The 18513-nt window shown below is 41.7% G+C and overlaps 1 protein-coding gene across 4 annotated transcripts; it reads left to right on the forward strand.

The window, feature by feature from the left end:
• Positions 1 to 7657: 7657 nt before the first annotated feature.
• On the forward strand, positions 7658 to 14507 carry LOC104021853 (ovalbumin-related protein X). Of its 4 annotated transcripts, none has more exons than XM_087762010.1 (7): positions 7658 to 7932; positions 8596 to 8661; positions 9950 to 10078; positions 10861 to 10978; positions 11748 to 11890; positions 12341 to 12496; positions 14106 to 14507. In XM_087762010.1, the coding sequence occupies exons 1-7, from the start codon at positions 7765 to 7767 to the stop codon at positions 14505 to 14507; spliced, it is 1182 nt and encodes a 393-aa protein (XP_087618136.1). In that variant the 5' UTR covers positions 7658 to 7764. The 4 variants fall into 4 exon arrangements, with proteins under 4 accessions (XP_087618136.1, XP_087618140.1, XP_087618157.1 ...); XM_087762014.1 differs by having other exon boundaries at positions 7765 to 7932; positions 10861 to 10983; positions 11753 to 11890; XM_087762031.1 differs by having other exon boundaries at positions 7765 to 7932; positions 8596 to 8646; positions 10861 to 10983; positions 11753 to 11890.
• Positions 14508 to 18513: the final 4006 nt, after the last annotated feature.

Raw genomic sequence — 18513 nt, forward strand, 5'->3', positions numbered from 1 at the left:
CCGTCTCCAAGGCAGCTATACCAAAAGCCCACCAGTATGCTTTTGGGTCATTGAAATACCCTCTCCTGATGTAGTCTATGGTGAGGATGCACAAAGCCTCTGGGCCAGTCACAGTGGGGTGCTTTTGCCACTCATTCCCGGTTAGGTTCACTTCGGCCTCCAATACAGTCAGCTGTTGGGATCCCCCTGTCACTCCAGAAATACAGATGGGTTCTTCCCCTGTATAGCTTGGTGGCATTAGGGTACACTGTGCATTGGTGTCCACTAGAGCCTTGTGATGGTCCTGGTTCATCTTCATCCCTTACTAAACACACTGATATTCTTGTGTATTTCTTGTGTATAGAGGTGACTGATACCGGCACAGGTTGGTTCTCTGGCTCAGCTGCAGTACCTGTTGCGGGGGTTGGAGTATCCGCAGTGCCTGTCATGGGGGTTGCAGTAGCCTCAGCGCCTGTCATGAGGGTTGGAGTAGCCACAGTGCCTATCGCTTTGTCGTCCAATCCAGAGACCATCTCTTCCCCTTGAGGGTTCTGAATAGTGTTGAACAGGGCTCGATAGGCATGGGCCAGGCCCCAGCATGTTGCAGTGATTTGTGTCTATCTGGAGTTGCCAGGGTGACAACATACTTTTTCCAAATACTTTACTAGTTTTTCAGGATTCTGCACTTGTTCAGGGGTGAAGTTCCAAAACAGTGGAGGTGCCCACTGTCCTAGGTACTTGCCCATACTATCCCACACACCCGGCCACTCATAACTATCCAGCCTTGGGGCAGATCTCTGGATGATGTTCTTAAACTGCTTGTTAACCTTAGACAAAACCAAAACAATATTCCCAAGAAATACCAATAGAAGTATCTTATCTACCCAAGGGTGTTCAAGATACTGAAAAGTTGTAATGAAGGAGGAAACATCATAGAAGGAGGTAGTGAAGGTGCCATTCTGTATTTCCTCCATAAAAAACCTCTCAGAGGAAGAGGTATAATTGCTAATTGTCCCCATGAGGTGGTACCCAAAGTACAATAATGATTTTAGTACAAAAACCAGATACCAGATTAAGCTCAAGACCAGTGTTTTATAGCAAATCTCCCAGGCAAAACATCACTAATCACTGCAGAGCACAGCAAACTGCAAAACCTGACACCAATCTTTAACGTGTACAGCATAAAAAAGAGCATGGTGCAGATGAGATAAACTGATATTGAGAACAGATGAATCAATATTGTGACTGGCAACTGTTAACAGATATAAATTCCTTAATACACTCTGTTTAATCTGTTATTATCTCAAATCCTTCATGCCCCATGTTGGGCACCAAAAAAGGACTGTTGTAGTTTAACCCCAGCCAGCAACTAAGCACCACACAGCCGCTCGCTCACTTCCCCTGTTCCAGTGGGATGGGGGAGAGAATCAGAAAAGTAAAGTGAGAAAACTCCTGGGCTGAGACAACAACAGTTTAATAATTGAAATAAAATAAAGTATAATAATAACAACAACAACGATAATAACTACAACAACAACAATAATAATAATAATAAAAATAAAAAAATATACAAAGCAAGTGATACATGATGCAATTTCTCACTGACCGATGCCCAGCCAGTCCCTGAGCAGCGGTCACTCCCCCCAGCCAACTCCCCCCAGCTTATATACTGAGCATGACGCCATATGGTGTGGCATAGCCCTTTGGCCAGTCGGGGTCAGCTGTCCTGGCTGTGCCCCCTCCCAGCTTCTTGTGCACCTGGCAGAGCATGGGAAGCTGAAAAGTCCTTGACTTAGTGTAAGCGCTACTTAGCAACAACTAAACCATCAGTGTGTTATCAACATTATTCTCATCCTCAATCCAAAACACAGCACTATGCCAGCTACTAAGAACAAAGTTAACTTTATCCCAGCCGAAACCAGGACAGCCAAACAACAGAGCTTGCGGAGCAGAGAAAAGCCAGAGACTCCAAATGGTGCCTGGAGCAGACATGACCCTAAAGGGGATGCCACTGCCTCTTCCCCAGGCACAGGCTTGATGCTGAATGTTGCTGCACAGCCTGTTGAACCACACCAGCACACCTCACAGCCTACAAACATGAACACTGCCAAAAAGCAAAGCAAAAGATGTCAAATACTATTTGCCTGAGTATCCATGGAAAGATAACACCCATTTGTCCCACACTAGACAGATCTGTGTCTTTCCATAGTCTGATTACTGAGTAACTCTCAATTTACATATTTACCTTTCCACTGGACTCTAATCTCTCTGATGCTTGCGGTTCTCAGTTTTCTCTGATATTTTGCTTTCTTTAAACTGTTTCTTAGCACCTATGTATAACATAATTGTTATTATATCTTCAAAAGATTTGCAATGGATGGGCAAGAAGGGCAGAGGAAGATTTTTGGTTTATTACTGACAAAGCCAAAGAGAGCAGTTTTGAGTAATACTTTTTTTCCTGTATGAAGACTAGTGCTTATTTTCTTCAAACTATAACTGGTAGAAGGTTTTGTACCAGGAACTCTTGGTTCCTTATGATACCAGTAAGAAAGGCACTCAGACTCTGTAAGGTATCACTTCAAATGCCATTTATTGGAGCTATTACTATAAAGAAAGAGACGAAAGCATTGATAAACTTAGGTCCCTTCAGAGGCTGCACAGATGAGCTACTCAGCAGCTGTGTGCACCAGGCAAAGAGCAGCACCGCTTGCCAGAGAGCACCATGAGCATGATACAGTTTCAGTGAGTGAGATCCAGCTACCTGAGGAGTGGTGATTGGGCAAACCTCTTTCTTTCTTTTGGCAAGTGTGTGCAGCAGAAAAAAAGTCACCATTTTACTGCTGCTTTATTATAACAAACTGAGTTATTGCTAGAGCCAAACAGTAATCAAGGGGCATAGAGGACTGGTGGATGTGCTTGGCCTCCTTTTACCTTGGGTTGCTGTGCAAACACAATACACATTGACATACCAGCTACTATGAGCTCTGAGGGGGAAAGGACATGTTAGGCATTAACTTTACCCTGGGCCTGACACACTGACTCTCTGAGAGGTTTAATATAAGGTGCTGCTTGTCTTAAAAGTGCTAGCACTAATACCAATGACAGTCTGCCTCAGACTGTGTGCCCACCACACAGAGCTGATCATCTCCAGTACAGCACATACCATGACTGAATAAAAAACATCTGAAATCCTGTAAATGGGACTTCTCTGGCCACATCTCAGTTCACTGAGAGATGCCAGTATAGCCTCTGCTAAGCGTGATGCAGATAGACAGGCTATCCAAAGTGTAAGCAAACATTACCCCCAAACGCTGCAAAATAGTTGCTGAGCAACCATAAGAAATGAAATGTGAAAATCTGAACAGAGGAATGGTGGAAAGAGCTGGTTTTTTTCCTGCTTATTATCTCCTTGATTATGCCAACACTGGGGAAGAATGGCAAACCCCATGAATTGGTTTAGGAACAGCTCTACAATGGACTATCTGGCAGATAAAGGGCAGCAGAGTCCTTGCTGACCTCTTTCTTGGGACAAACATAGATACAGAGCAGAATTTAACCTGTTTGTCTTGCTTTACAGTGCTACACTCTTAGGTCCAATGCCCTATTTAAAGTTACAAAAGAGCATTTGTCTGCTGATGACTGCACATGGATAGCCTGGTCTGATCAAAATTTTCAGCTACTCACAGGCTGCTTCTGCAAGCACTTTTGCACTAACATTCAGTGTAGAAAAAAATACAAAACAAACCCAAGTGTGTGTAGTGACAGACTACTCTCTGGAGAAGTTGTACTGCCCCATCCACGACTACTGGCAAAACCAAACTTCCTCTCTTCCATGAGCTCATTTACTTTGGGTGTTTTAAACTATCTTGCCTGCCTTGACAAAGTAGTTTTTCACATTAGGGCAGCTAGCATAATTCAGAAACTGAGCAGTTATCAGATGTTCAACCAGCTTACCTGTGTGGAAAACTGTTGTGGTGATCATGCTGCTGCAGAGCTATGAAATGTAGAGTGTACAAAGAAGGCAAATATATTGGCTGGGAGAACATACCAGAAACACCTACATGCCCTCTTCTAGAAGAGTTGGTGCAACAAAATGTTTGTTGAGAAAATCTTGGACATTAGGCAAAGAGCTGGCCATCTGTGCAGGGCCAGTTGTGTCCTTCAGGTGCATGCTCCACAGAGGTCCACACAGGACAAACACATTGAACCAGAGCATACAAAGGAGTGTGGGTGCCCAGGAAAGCTCTTCATGGAAGCCCCAGAGGCATGTTTGAGCAAGTGCTGACCAGTAGCTGGAACTCTAATGTGAATATGTGAAAATGGGAGAATAAGAGAAGACACACTACAGCTCCTTCCACACAAAACCTGTGCCCACGGGCAGTAACAGTTTGACAGGATAAAGTAAAAGCTACAGCAGCCTGGCTCACAGAATAAGGAACAGGGTGAGAGGAAAGCTGCTTACTGTCTTTAGATTTTGCCGTCTTCATCACTGCTATAACATCCTCAGACAAAAAGCTCATTCTGAGTTGGGAAACTGAAAGCCACCCCAATTATCAGGCTCTGCACGTACATGCCTGCATTTCAGCAAAACAAAACGCAACACACTGTTAAGGGTAAAGTAGCTCCCTTTCCCTTTCACAGAGGGTGCACCTACTGCTGTACGCTCTGTGACTTAATATGTACAAATTTGGGATTTCTATTATCCACCCCTATGGTGTTTACAGATGCCAGATTTGTTTCTTTACTGCTCATCAAGTCTACTATTCAATAAAGACTAATAGCTTTTTAGAATTGAATTCTATTTGATATTGTGCATTATGATTGTCTAACAGACCATGAATGTTCCTGCAGACAGATTCTGTAGTTTATTCACCTGCCATAGTAAAAAGGTAGGTATGGAAGATCTATGAGTATGGCCTGTGCATGTACCATGGGCCTTGTTGCCATGACCTGAAGAGAATGAAAATTAAAAGCTGATCCTCAATCATCCTTTAAATCCTACTGGCTGGTTAAAATCCATTTCTGAATATCTGAATACTCTGGGGTCTGACTTACAGCCCAGCAAATATGTAATTCCTGACTGTTTCTCAAATCTCTTGGTCTGCCATGCCCACCCTCAGACCTCTAATTCATCTCAACACTGCTGCTCTGAATGTTTTCATCAAAATGAAGTTCTAGCAAAATGTGCTTTCTCTTCAGACCCCTTCTCCCTTCTTCCACATGTATGCTGTAGACCCTACAGTTTGACCTCAGGTAAAAAACCTGAGTTTGACCTCAGGTAAAAATCTTTGGTCTCACCTAGGTACAGAAATAAATGTGGCTGTGCTTTTAACAAGTACAAGCTGTAAACCACACCAATCCTTGGACTCCAGGAACATTCTTCTGCATTTTGGCAGACCAAAACACCTTTCAATACTATTTTGGTCTTGAAAAATAAACAGAAAGTTTTGGGTTTGTTCTTACATGGAAAAAAAATCCATTTCAAAGCCCTCCGAATAGAATGACCACCCTGCAGCTGGCTCTGCTTGGAAGTGCACTATTTTGGCAATATCAGCTGGTCACTGTCCATGAGACACTTCCCTCTGTTACATTGCACAGACGCTGTAGTGAGGTGTTGCATATATATCAGACCTTCAGCAGGTAGCTCAGCAGCCGCTTTTCCCTTCACGCTTGGTGGGAGTACTGTATTACAGTGCTTCCTGTACTTACAGTGCCTCATAGGTGTGCAGAAGAGAAACAGCTAGGTTTTTAGGGACTGATGCACTTTTTTGCACTCCCTGGTAACACAAGACTCTTTCCTCAGCTATATCCGTGGATGCTCACTAACGATGGACTGTGGTGGGAACTGTTTGCTCACTCCCAGATCACTGCACTATGACTAGGCCGTATTTTCCTCTAATATTTTGGGATCTTTAGCTTCACTTGACTGTGAGAATCACCTGATCTGATGTTACAGCTAGGTTTATTAAAAATGTATTATGTTTCGCTGGATATATTTGTAACACTGTTTTTCCTCAGTTTTCTGCATTTGGTTTTCATTTGGCTCTAGTTACCTAATATGTCCCAATCACATTATTGTGTAAATTCAAAAGAACTGCATGGAACATAGTTTTAGACTTGAACTCCAATTGCTTTGGTACAGCCTTATAAGTTACAGCTAAAGCTTAAATAATTCTTTTTTTTATTAGGTTTTACTTCAACAAATAAAGGTTGACTTGCAGCAGATAGAGTACCAGTCTAACATCGGTCTACTCAATGTTTCAAAGTGCAATGAATCAAAAGGTCGTGACAAAAGGTAGTGACCCAAAAGATGACTCCTTGAAGGCTAACAGTGGGAGTGTCTCAAATGGTACAATATATATCACCAAGAACTCAGAGAATCTGTTTAGGTTCAGCTGGCAAGCTGGATTATTACGTGCGTCTTTGAAGTTTGTGGGGTAAGTATTTCTCCAAGTAAAATATAATTTCTAATTTGTATTCTTTAATATGGGAAAAAAGTGATATTATGTTTAAGAACTTTAAGGTAAGTATAAGACAGATATGTAAAAAGACAGCATATACAGTAATTTTACCTTGTCTTATCAATATATGTTACACTGTTTGACTGTCAAATACTTTTAGGTGTGCAAAATACGAGGGTTTGCACGCCATAGCTTTGAGTAGAATACCTCTTTTTCATTGACAATCTGGTATCACATTAAAACTGTTCTTTTATACTGTTAATAATTATTTTGGGAATAAAGGCATTTCTCTTTTATCAGTCTCACTCTCTGGAGAACACAGGTGAGGTAGTGTATGATGGATGATTCACAGAGTCTGTGGTTCCACAGTCATTAGCGCCAGATGCCCCTCAGGTCACATAATCAACTACATCTGCTCCAAACTATGGATATGCTGCCATTCCTCCAGCTTTAACTGTTTTAGAGATACAAGAACAGCATGCAACTTTCTTGGTCTCAGATTCAAAAGGGAGAATGACTGCAGGTTTCAATGAATATCCTTGACATGTCACCTTCATTTGCATGTACAGAACTTGCACCTGGCTGAATGAATGCAGCTCTACGCTGTTTCAAGCTGTACTGCCAAAACCCGTATTTATGATATATATGCTTGTGCTTTTTCTCAACAAAAAAGCAAAAGCATCAGCAGAGATTAAATGTCCAAAATGGGACTACAGGAAAGAACCCCCCTAAATCTATAGTTCAGCATCTAAGCAACTGGCTGGGTTTACTGAGCAACTTACTCCCGTTATTCCTATAAACTAGAGGAAAGCAACCTCCAAATTTGCAGCTGGTTATACGAAGCAACAGTGAGAAGTACCTTAAGAGTATAGTGAGTTGATTACATTTGATTTAAAGATTCAGAGCATGGTCCAGAGCAGCCACAGAAGACATGAAATATGATGTTTGCATTGTCTCAAACATCATTCAGAGTCCTCTGGATGGCCATAGGGAAACTCATCCATTCAGTGTTACATTTATCATATTGAAGCATGGATGAAACTATCTATTTCCTAAAAGGCAAGTATAAGATACTATCTTGACGATGACCTAGTATCTTGCTGAAAGAAAACAAACATGCCTTGAGAGATATATGGGTCAGGAGTTACAATATTTCTAATGATCACAGAATTTGTAGGCTTCACATCATTCATTGGTTCAACATCACAAAACCAGCAATGAACTAGCAGTTTCTGGGCTATTGACAGTACTTTTAAAAACAAGTGCTACATATCACCACTATACAGTCATATTTCTGTTTGCTTCAGAGAACACTGATTTCAAAATGGGCTCCATCAGTGCAGCAAATGCAGAATTTTCTTTTGATGTATTCAAAGAGTTGAAAGTCCACTATGCCAATGACAACATCTTCTATTCCCCCCTGAGCATCATTGCAGCCTTGGCCATGGTTTATCTGGGAGCAAGAGGTAACACTGAGTATCAGATGGAGAAGGTAAGTTACATAAACGGATACAAACTCCTTTTGATCCTGTTCAACACAGCAACAGATTATCCATTTACATCTTTGGGACTTTCTCCAGTTGAGGGAAGAAAGTTACATAGTCACATTTGGCACTGGATTCAAACCTGCCTAGAAAAAGAATGGCATTCCAAACCGTGAGGTTTGGATCTGGAGCTGAGTTTTCACTTACCATTGCTTTTCACCATGAAGGGCAACAACAGCCTTTGGTTTCCATTAAGAAAGAGCAGTCTTGAAAAAAGGTTAAGGCAGGCTTCTTGCTTCAGCTTATATTATCTCACAGACCTGATTCCTCCCAGGTGGAAAGGCCAACTCGTAACATACAAAAGATGAAACATTCAGAAAACAAGAGTCACAGTCATAAATACAATACAGTGAGGTTGTAGCTGGTTTATAGACTGAATACCATTAACTGGAAAAGAAGGGATCTAAGCTGAGGATCTTAGTCACAATTTTTCAGTGTGGCACATGCAGTAAAAAAAAAAAAACCAGATTTAAAGCTCAAATAAAACTTCTCAGTTCACCTATGTGCTAATCAGACCTGGTTAGTCCAAACCTATAATTTCAACACAAACATCAGTGACTCCCAGTGGACTTCACGTACTTAATTTCTTCTATTGCTACTTTCAATTGCAGGTCCTTCACTTTGACAAAATTGCAGGACTTGGAGGAACTATTCAGACCAAGGTACAGAAATCTAAGGTACAATTATTTCTCTTTCACATTTTTCTCCTGAGAATAGACTGTTCTGACTGTGCTTCGAGTAGGTTCAACACTTTCCCAAACCTTTGCTAATGCTCTAAATTTAAGAGATGTAAGTTAAAAAAAACCAACAACAAAAACACAACAGAAAAAGAAGGCAGGCTGCACATATTGCACCAGAAGAAGTGACAGGACAGGATAGGATGCTTTGGGCACCAGGCTACCTCCTTGTGTAGACGAGCATCTGCACACCTGCAAGTGCTGCTGGGGGACAGCACTTGAAAGGGGCTCAGCACCTGGAGCCAGGGTACAGCAGTCAGACTTGCAGCTGAGACTTCAAAGTGGGGCAGGAAGATGCTTTGGCAGAAAAGAGCCCAGAAGCCTCAAAGGCTGGAAAGTAATTATACTCTTCCAAAAGCTACAGGGACTTTTCCAGCCTCCAATTCCCACTGCTACCCCAAGAGCACCATGAGGGGTCCTAGTACTTTGATACCACCTGTGTGCTTTCCTCTGTGTTAACCTGCTGCCTCTATAAAGATAACACAAGCCATGCTTCCTGGCCTGTCCCTATCCACTTGGGATCCACAAACAAAAGGTGGGACTTGCAAAGAACAAGGAGACTATTTTTTTTTTTTAAATAAAGAAAAATAGAGGTAATATCAGCTAGAGCATTTAGTGGCTGGTCAAGCATTTAGAAAGGAGCAGTTCAACACAATTCTCCTTCTCATAAAATGAATTCCCAGCCACCGTTTTATCATTGTGCATTTTTCTTACACGCTCTTAGCCTGTGTCACCTGGAACACTATTCTTGGGGCATTAGACAGTTGATCCATTTTTTCACTATATTGTGAGACACTTCCTCACTCCCTTGTCACCTAGCACTCTTCTCCCATCTGCAGCTTCAGCAGAAAGCTGCCATGCAAATGCAAGCAGAAGCTGGGAACTAGATGCTCTATATCTATGACAACTCACCAATTGCAATCATTGACACCTGGATTTTTCTTTTTGTCACTTCACTCCTGAGCCATACAGTTTCAGACTCATCACTGAGGTTTTCTGCTGGTTATCACCTAGAATGAGTGTCATCATATGCTATAAATTGATTGTACATCATTAGTTAGTTGTATTGAACATCCCTTCCATGGAGCTTTTAGACTGTAGTACATATGCATTTGCAAATGTCCAAACACTGTGCGTTATCCCACGTTATTTGTACCTTATAAATAATTCTCTTCCTAGTAAAATAAGCTAACAGCTATACCTTTTTATCTTCTTATCAACAACTCAGTGTGGCAAGTCTGTGAATATCCACATACTGTTTAAAGAACTTCTCTCTGATATTACTGCACCAAAAGCCAATAATTCACTCCACATTGCCAACAGACTCTACGCTGAAAAGACACGTCCAATCCTACCGGTGAGTTGTACATTAGAGAGATTTCTTGCTAAACCCTGTATAAACCTGTAATCCAGGAGGACTGGCCAGAGTAGATGATCTGTTAATCCAGTGGTACGCACTCGTGTGGACTTCCACGGCTTTTCCCTTTGCCACAGCCCTGACAATAGCCTGAATGGAAAGAAATTCCAGGCAAAAAGAGGGTCCTATTAAAAAATGAAAGGAGTAATAAACAAAATTATTTGGTAATGTAATTCCCCCCTCCACGCTTGCTCCCCCAAAGCCTTTTCATTTTAATAGGTTGTTTGTGTTTTTTCAGGAAACAATTTGACTTCAGCACATTTCTTCACTTGAAAACGTCACCGCAAAAAAACCTTTTGAAAGTGTCAAAATCTTTTATTTGATGTTTTCAAAACACAACATACAAATATTCTAAACCAAAGAAACTTCTTATCTTTAAAAATAAGGAAAATGCTTTAAAAAAAAGGAGTGGACATAATGATAATAAAACACTGAAATGAACCAGAAACAGTGCTTTTGGATCAGGCTTTCTTCAAGAAAATATTTAAGTATTTCTAATATATACTCTTAACTGGTCAAGTAATAAAAATGTCAGGTCTGAAAATGTCATGGGTCAGAATAATTTTACTGGCCCAGTTTTACCAGATTCTTCCAGGAAGTAAGCAATGAGAACAGCCTAACCATGGCATCACTATAAAAATCCTTTTAGCCATATTTTATTTCACGTTCATACTGTTTTTAAAATATGACTAGTTAGGTGGCTACAATTGCTGTCTTTACAGATCTACTTAAAATGTGTGAAGAAACTGTACAGAGCAGGTCTGGAAATGGCCAACTTCAAAACAGCATCAGATCAAGCCAGACAGCTCATTAATTCCTGGGTGGAAAATCAGACAAATGGTAAGGTCAGACAAAATTTTGACATATACTTCCCTCTCGCAACTGTATTTGAACAAATGCTGGAAAGACTAAACATTAGAGGAGAAATCTCATCCTCTCGTCCCCATTAGTGGATATTTCCTGTGAAAAGGTATGACTCTATTGCACCCGTGTGGCAGTGACTGTGTTTTAAACATATCTAGCAAAGGCAGAGGTGCCAGGATATGCACACTTTCTATGCACACTTTCTATGCACACTTATTGTGTCTGGAGAGCTTAACTCATGCAAGATTAGTCCCAGCTTCTCTAGAATATTGGCATAATTTTACAAGGACGTGCTGGATGGGTAAGAAGTGGGCTTCCAGGGGAGAAAGTAATGTGTGTGCTAGGCTGATGGTGTGAAACAAATGATTCAGGAGCTTGTGTACATCTATCGTGCTGAGGAGGAGGAAAAACAAGAGTGAAGTGTGAGAAAGAAGCACAGTGAGAAACAGAAAATCTATATCGCTGCTTCCTTCTCCTGGTCCTTTTCTGTGTAAACTTTTTTCCAAGCATTGGTTAGAAATATTTCCAGGGATGTATACCACTCTTGAACCTACCTGCCGTCTTGCAGAAATGCCTGGCCAGGTGCCAGCTGTTCTGTATTAAATCATCCTCATGAACCTGAATTCCATATGCAGACCTTTTAGGAAGAGGAAGCCAAGTCAAGCAGCAGCATGTTGATTGACCTCTAACATGCAAGACTACTGCTACGAAACTTACCACTCTCTGCCCTGCTTCTTCCTTAAAGGACAGATCCAAGATTTTCTTGAACCAGGCTCTGTTGATCTCAATACTATGCTGGTCCTTGTTAATGCCATTTACTTCAAAGGGATATGGAAGACAGCGTTTAAAGAAGACGACACTAGGGAATTGCCCTTCAGCATGACAAAGGTAAGGGGACACAGCCAGAGCTTCTGGCCAGGAAGCCAGGCTGTTGGCTTGCACAGCCAGCAGGCTGGGTGTTAGACATACACCATGCTGTGGTCATTGGCTGGGTGATTTAGCTGGGCCCCTTGCTGTCAGGTTTGCAAGAGCTGTGTCTGACCAGAGCACTCCAGCAGACAAGAGAGAAAAATGGAGACACAGCTTTTCTTCAAAGGCAACATAGAATCATAGAATCATTTAGGTTGGAAAAGACCTCTAAGATCATCAAGTCCAACCTAGCACTGCCAAGTCCACCACTAAACCATGTCCCTAAGCACCATGTCTGTATGTCTTTTAAATACCTCCAGTGATGGGGACATGCCTGAAGATCGAGTCCTTTCAAAGGGCTTGTACATTTGCCTGCCTAAAGAAAAAACTGCTTCCCGGTCACGTCGTCTCACGTTTCTGTTTTTGCAGCAAGACAGCAGACCTGTGCAGATGATGTGTCAGAACAGTACCTTCAAAGTGGCAGCAGTGGCTGCAGAGAAAATTAAAATCCTGGAGCTTCCGTACGCCAGCGGGGAGCTGAGCATGTTGGTGCTGTTGCCTGATGATGTCTCTGGCCTGGAGCAGGTATGGCCCTGGCAGGGGAAGCAGAAGAGTTATCGCTTCAGTGGGACTTGGCTGCTGTCAGACCTTTTGCTGTCCCTTTACATCCCAGCTGCCCACACCACGGCTGTGGTGGGCAGGCAGGGGAGCCCAACAGCCCCCCAGGTGCTACCAGGTGCTCAGGCAGAGACTAGCCTCTCAGGAGAACCCTGGACTCAGTCTGATAAAATGAAGGTTAAGAAGTATAGCGCTGCTCTAGCCCTACAGAATAGCCTGTATGTATGGGCAGATATCTTTTTTCATTGAGCAGTAATTTCACCCACCCCCCATATAAACTGTTGAGGAAATGTTGCTAAAACTGATGAGAATTAGGCATTCTTTGCAGGAATCAGTAACGATTTTTTTCTAACAAAATCCTCATTAAACATCATAAATGGGCTGCTTTCAAAAATTACTCTGATTATGTCATCATGGAATGAAAAACAAAGTTAGATAAAGCATGTTCTTAATAAAATATTATTGATTTTGAAATGGTGAAACCAATCAAGCTCAACTAACTGATCAATAACACTTCATCAGTTAGGACTTCAGAGAGTCTTAAATATAGAGATGGAAAGGAAATGCATGGAAGATATTTGGAAATAACACATCAAAGAAAGAAAACAGAAGACACTTGGGTCTAATGGGATGAACATCAACAGCAGAAAGAATCCATGAATGTACAAGGACATAAAATGAGAACAGCATAGAAATTAAAAGAAAAACCTCAAGACTGCTTTAAGTCAGGTTGAGTCAGTTTTTGCCAGATGCATGAAAACTAGTAAAAACCAATGTTTTTGTCCTTTAGAGAAAAAAAAGAGAAAAGTGGGACTAGTATGCAGTGAGGCAAGAATACAAATATAATCTACTGACTGTGCAAAATTAAATGAAACTTTTGTCTTGGTCTTGGAAGAAAATGAAGCTAAACCACTGAGTGAATGCAGGATGCTAATGGCAAAGAGGAAATAAAAATGGACAGATGCAAGGGAGAAACAACCTCGAAATCTTAATTTGCTTCAGTCAGGTGGACTGGATTATCTTCATGCAGGATTTCTGAAAGAAGTAGCAAAAAACCAGAATTGCAAGGTCAATCATTTAAAATAAAGTTATCAAGGTGCTATCAAGTAACCTATCTGTACTCAAGAAAGGGAAAAAGTGATGGAGCCTGAATTATATAACCCATTATTCTTATTTCAGCAATTTTTTGGAATTATGTCATAGTTATTAAAGATGTAGAAGAGATTGCATTTTTTAGGTAATATCATCTATAAGTAAATTTTATTGGCCTTGTTTTTGCAATCTCTTTCATAAGCTGACTACTTTGCTAGGCTGTGAAACTGTTGGGTTGTGCCTCATGAGACACAAGACTAGTTGGACAGAAGGGGATGTATCAGGTGGGTAATGAACTGAATAAAAGGACAATGACACAGGCAATACTGGAGAGGCAAATAATAAACTACAGGAAGGATGTTGACAGCATGCACTTCAGGAACCATTCTGGCTTGGTTTTGTTATGATAGCCTTGATTAAAATGAATGGTAGGAAGAAGTTGTATTCACATCCCAGGCATTTCATTCCCTGCCTCCCTTTGCAGCTTGAGAACAAAATCAACTTTGAAAAACTTACGGAGTGGACCAGTCCTAATGTGATGGAGAAGAAGCGAGTGAAAGTGTACCTCCCACACATGAAGATTGAGGAAAAATATAACCTCACATCTGTCTTAATGGCCTTGGGTATGACCGACCTCTTCAGTCCTTCGGCCAATCTGTCTGGCATCTCCTCAGCAGAGAGCCTGAAGATATCTGAGGCCATCCATGAGGCGTACATGGAAGTCAATGAAGAAGGCACCGAGGTGGCAGGCTCAGCGGAGGTGATGGGAGACATCAAACATCCCTCTGAGTTTGAAGAGTTTAGGGCTGACCACCCTTTCCTTTTCTTGATCAAACACAATCCAACCAACATCATCCTCTTCTTTGGTAGATATTGTTCCCCCTAAAGAAAGAAAGAGCTGGAAATAATGCTCGCCTTCCCCTCAGAAACAGCCCCCTTCACCGTAACATTGTAGCATAATCTCATCTCTTCAATATTTTCTCCAAGGGGAAAGCTTAATCTGAGAAATGCCCATTTGGAAAGCTTCCATAACAAAGACACACCTGCAGGTGAGGAAACAGCAGCAAGCATGTTTACTCCTTTCCTTTCTCATACCGGTTTCAGGACTGCTTGAGCTGAACAAAGACTGAGCCAACACAGAATAGAGGCACCCACCAGCCAGGAAGGGGCCAAGTGATTTTCACTCAAGGAACAAGTTGCAGGTGTGACTCCAAGTCTTTGGGAGTCCATTACATAGAAAGCCATAGGCTGTGCTCATCCCATTCCCTGGTAGCATCCTGCTGACAAACCCATGTTGTTGGTCATGAAACACAGGCTTTGAGATCTCCAGTCTGAAGGAAATGCTTGTAGGTAAGATTCTGCTCTGCAGGTTATTGAGTGGTGCCTATGTAAATCTTATTTTTTTTTTTACTTAGCTGGAAATGGTGTACATGATGTCCACTATCACCAGAGTTGTCCTCTCACCATGAGTTCCTCACCTAATTTTGAATTTCTTGCAGAGGTTCTCCAAAGTCATGGAGAGTCTCCCTTCCACTTCAGAGAGCACACAGAGATATAACGTTGTGTAGGTGCAGTTATGCCTTCTCACAGAGTGTAGATTCAAAGCCTGAAACATGGATATCCAGATGATCCAGATGATCCAGAACTCAGTGAGAACCTCTAAGCAAAAGAGCTGCCTGAATTCTTGTTTAAAACATTGGGAGACACTTCAAATTTGAGAACATTTTGATTTTTGTGAAAAGTCCTGCAAGTGGTATTAAAGAATCTGATTTCTCCATAGGAGTTTTGTGGAAAAACACAGCGTTCATAATAATCCCTGTCTCTGTTGAGCTTGCTTAGCAAGTGAACTTCAATTAGTCCCTGGAAAGCCCCCAGGTGAAGTTAAAAACTTGAGTACATTATTCTTTCATGAATGCAGCTGGGCTTCTTTGTTCCTATGGTAGTTCAAGGCTACATCTCTTGTTCTTAAGAAATATGTGAGAATCCTAATATTCTCTGTCTTTTTCTTCCTATGTGTCCATTGCCATCTGCAAATATGGATATATTGGCTCAATACTATGTCCTGTTTTCATTCTAATCATACATTATTGATTTTGATGCATACAATTGCTTTTGGTTTTTTGTTAACATAATAAAAGAAAATCACAAATGCTTGTCATGAGAATTATATTAATTTTCTGGACCACAAAACCTTAAAAATATCATTACATTGGTAACTGTTGTGAGTAAAATGGGATTTAGTACAAAATCCCATTTTTAGAATGAATAAAGCATGTACATATCAAGTTTCTTAGGCATTTACAAAATGCATAAATGCACACATCTAGACTTTGATTCTTCTCTGTATAACAGATTGCCAAGAAATAGCCCGATGGAATACTAACTTATTCTTATGTATTTTTCAATACAATTCCAATGGGTATTAAAGATGCACTGACAATTAGTCCGGTAAATATTTCAAGGAAAAACTATTCCAGCAGCTCTGCCATTTTAGATGATGAAATCATCTGAAAATCATATCACTCGAGGCATAGGAAAGAATAAGTAGATTGACAACTATTGGGCAAAGCATTTCCCCATTGAGAGTCTTGAGAGGAGGAACTCTGTCATTAATATTGGCTATTTCCACATTAGAGCATAGTGTGATATGATAAAAGCAGATCTCTAGAGAAAAGCAGCTGGTGCTACAGGTCTGACATCCACATTATTTGAATATCGTCAGAATATTTGTGATACAGACTCAGCTGTTTTTCAGTGGTAAAAACAGCTATTTTACCAAGTATACTTTAATTTTTGTTCTTTAGAAATGAAAGCAATTCTTTAGAAATGAACAGCTCCAAGAGATGTAAAATTTCAACATCTCAAGGTTTGTCATAAGCAGTTTGTTCACCTTATGCATCTCTTGTAGCCAGAAGCAGTTGATCCAGTCTGTTAAATTTAAAAGCCTGTACACTTAAACAATAAGACGACTTGAAAAGGGTTACGTTTGCAAACTAGCCTTCCTATGATTATTAAACTGGAAAGTGTTTAAAGTACAAAGATATGCCTCAGTGACCAATGTTCTTTCCTGAAGAACAACAAAGGTCAAAATGAAGGAATGGGAAAAAAGCAAAGGAGCCGTGAGGCTTATAAGCAAGCACAAAGCTTCCTCTTTCTTAAAAGGGAAAACAGGAGGCAGCAAAAAGTGCCAATTCAGCAATACTGGACCAAACCTGCAACAATGTACCAATGGCTAGGACCTGGCCCTGGCCACCACAGACCAGGTAGGAGGCACAATATTTAAAGAGCAGTGGAAAAGTATTCCCCATGAAGGGGGTGGCAGACCTGGCCAGTGGGATGATGAATGCCTGCCGTAGCCTCTGAGCTCTCCAAAACCCTGGGGAGATTTGGGAGAAGCAGCCCTTCCCGTGCCCCAAAGAGACGGGGTCTGTGGTTCAGCTTCTCCGTGCTCTCGCCCACCGAGCAAGCATGCAGTGGAAAGGTGCAGGTGCTCCAGGAGCACGGCTGGACTCCGTGCTCTGCTTGAGCACCTCTGCACTTTCACCTGGCAGGTTTCATTTCCCAGGCACAGTTCTGGCTCTCATGCCAACAGGCAACTGAGCGTATTTGCTTTAAAAAAAAAAATGGCCAAAATTTTAACAATATTAAAATGCTCCAAAAGTTTTTATTTGAAAAAAGACAAAAATAAATAAACCTTGAAAACCTCCTTGTTGCTACTGGCATTTTTGTCATAGCCTTACAAAGGCTTTTGGCATTTTGTTTTTTTGAAGAATTGAGACCCTGTTTCTCTGGCAGACTGCTGTGCAGCACCAGACGGAAGGCTTGGCAGGTAATACATGGTGGGCAAGACAAAGTCTGAAACCTTCTGCACCTCTTGGTGCAACTAACACACCTCCAGAAAGCTCAAAGAGAGGTCCAAGGGCATCCCCGTATGAGGTGATGTTGCTCCTCACACAACACGGAAACAGGACTCCTCTGTGGGACTTGCCGTATGCTCCCATTCGAAGAGCCTCATCTACACCACAGTATTTTCTTTGCACATTAATGTGCAATAGCCCTGCTGTCTCCATCTCCCTTGAGATCTGCCTCTACATATAACACAAAATCACAGAACAGCTGAGATTGGAAGTGACCTTTGCCAATTGTCTGTTCCAAGCTCCCCCCTTCAAGCAGGGTCAGCTACAGTAGGTTGCTTGGGGCCATGTCCTGCTGGGTTTTGAATATTTCCAAGGATGGAGACTTCACAGCCTCTTTGGGCAACATGGCTTTACCTCCCTCCCCATGAACAAATGTATTTTCTTACATTTAAATGGAATTTATGCTATTTGAAGTTGTGTCCATTCCCTCTTGCCTGTTCTTTGAAGAAAGTCTGGCTCCATCGTCTTTCCACTCTCCCATCAAGTAAGATCCCCCCTGCACTTTTTCCTCTCCAGGGTAACAAGTCCCATCTCTCTGAGCCTCTTCTCTCATGACAGATGCTTTAATCACTTCTTCATCTTTGTGGCTCTTCTCTGGTTCTGCTCCAGTACATCCACATCTCTTTTATACCAGAAAGCCCAGAGCTGGACACAGCACTCCAGCTGTGGTCCCACCAGCACTGGGCAGAAGGGAAGGCTAACCTCCCTTTTCCTGCTGGCAATGCTTTTTCTAATGCAGCCCATGACACTGTTGACTTTCTGTGCCACAAGGACACACTGCTGACTCATGGTCAACTTGGTGTCTGCCAGGAACCCCAGTTCTTTTCTGCAAAGCCTACATGATGGCATGGAGCTTTGTGCAGTGACATTTCTCCTTCTCTCCTTTTCTGCAGCAGTCTTTTCCTGTAGGGGACGCAGGAAACATGCCAGGAATATTATTACAAATCTCGGTAGGCTATTAGTCAGAGGAGACAA

Source organism: Nipponia nippon, unplaced genomic scaffold, assembly GCF_047370975.1.
Source record: "Nipponia nippon isolate SJK-2023a ecotype South Korea unplaced genomic scaffold, ASM4737097v1 scaffold_1, whole genome shotgun sequence".
Taxonomy (NCBI): domain Eukaryota; kingdom Metazoa; phylum Chordata; class Aves; order Pelecaniformes; family Threskiornithidae; genus Nipponia; species Nipponia nippon.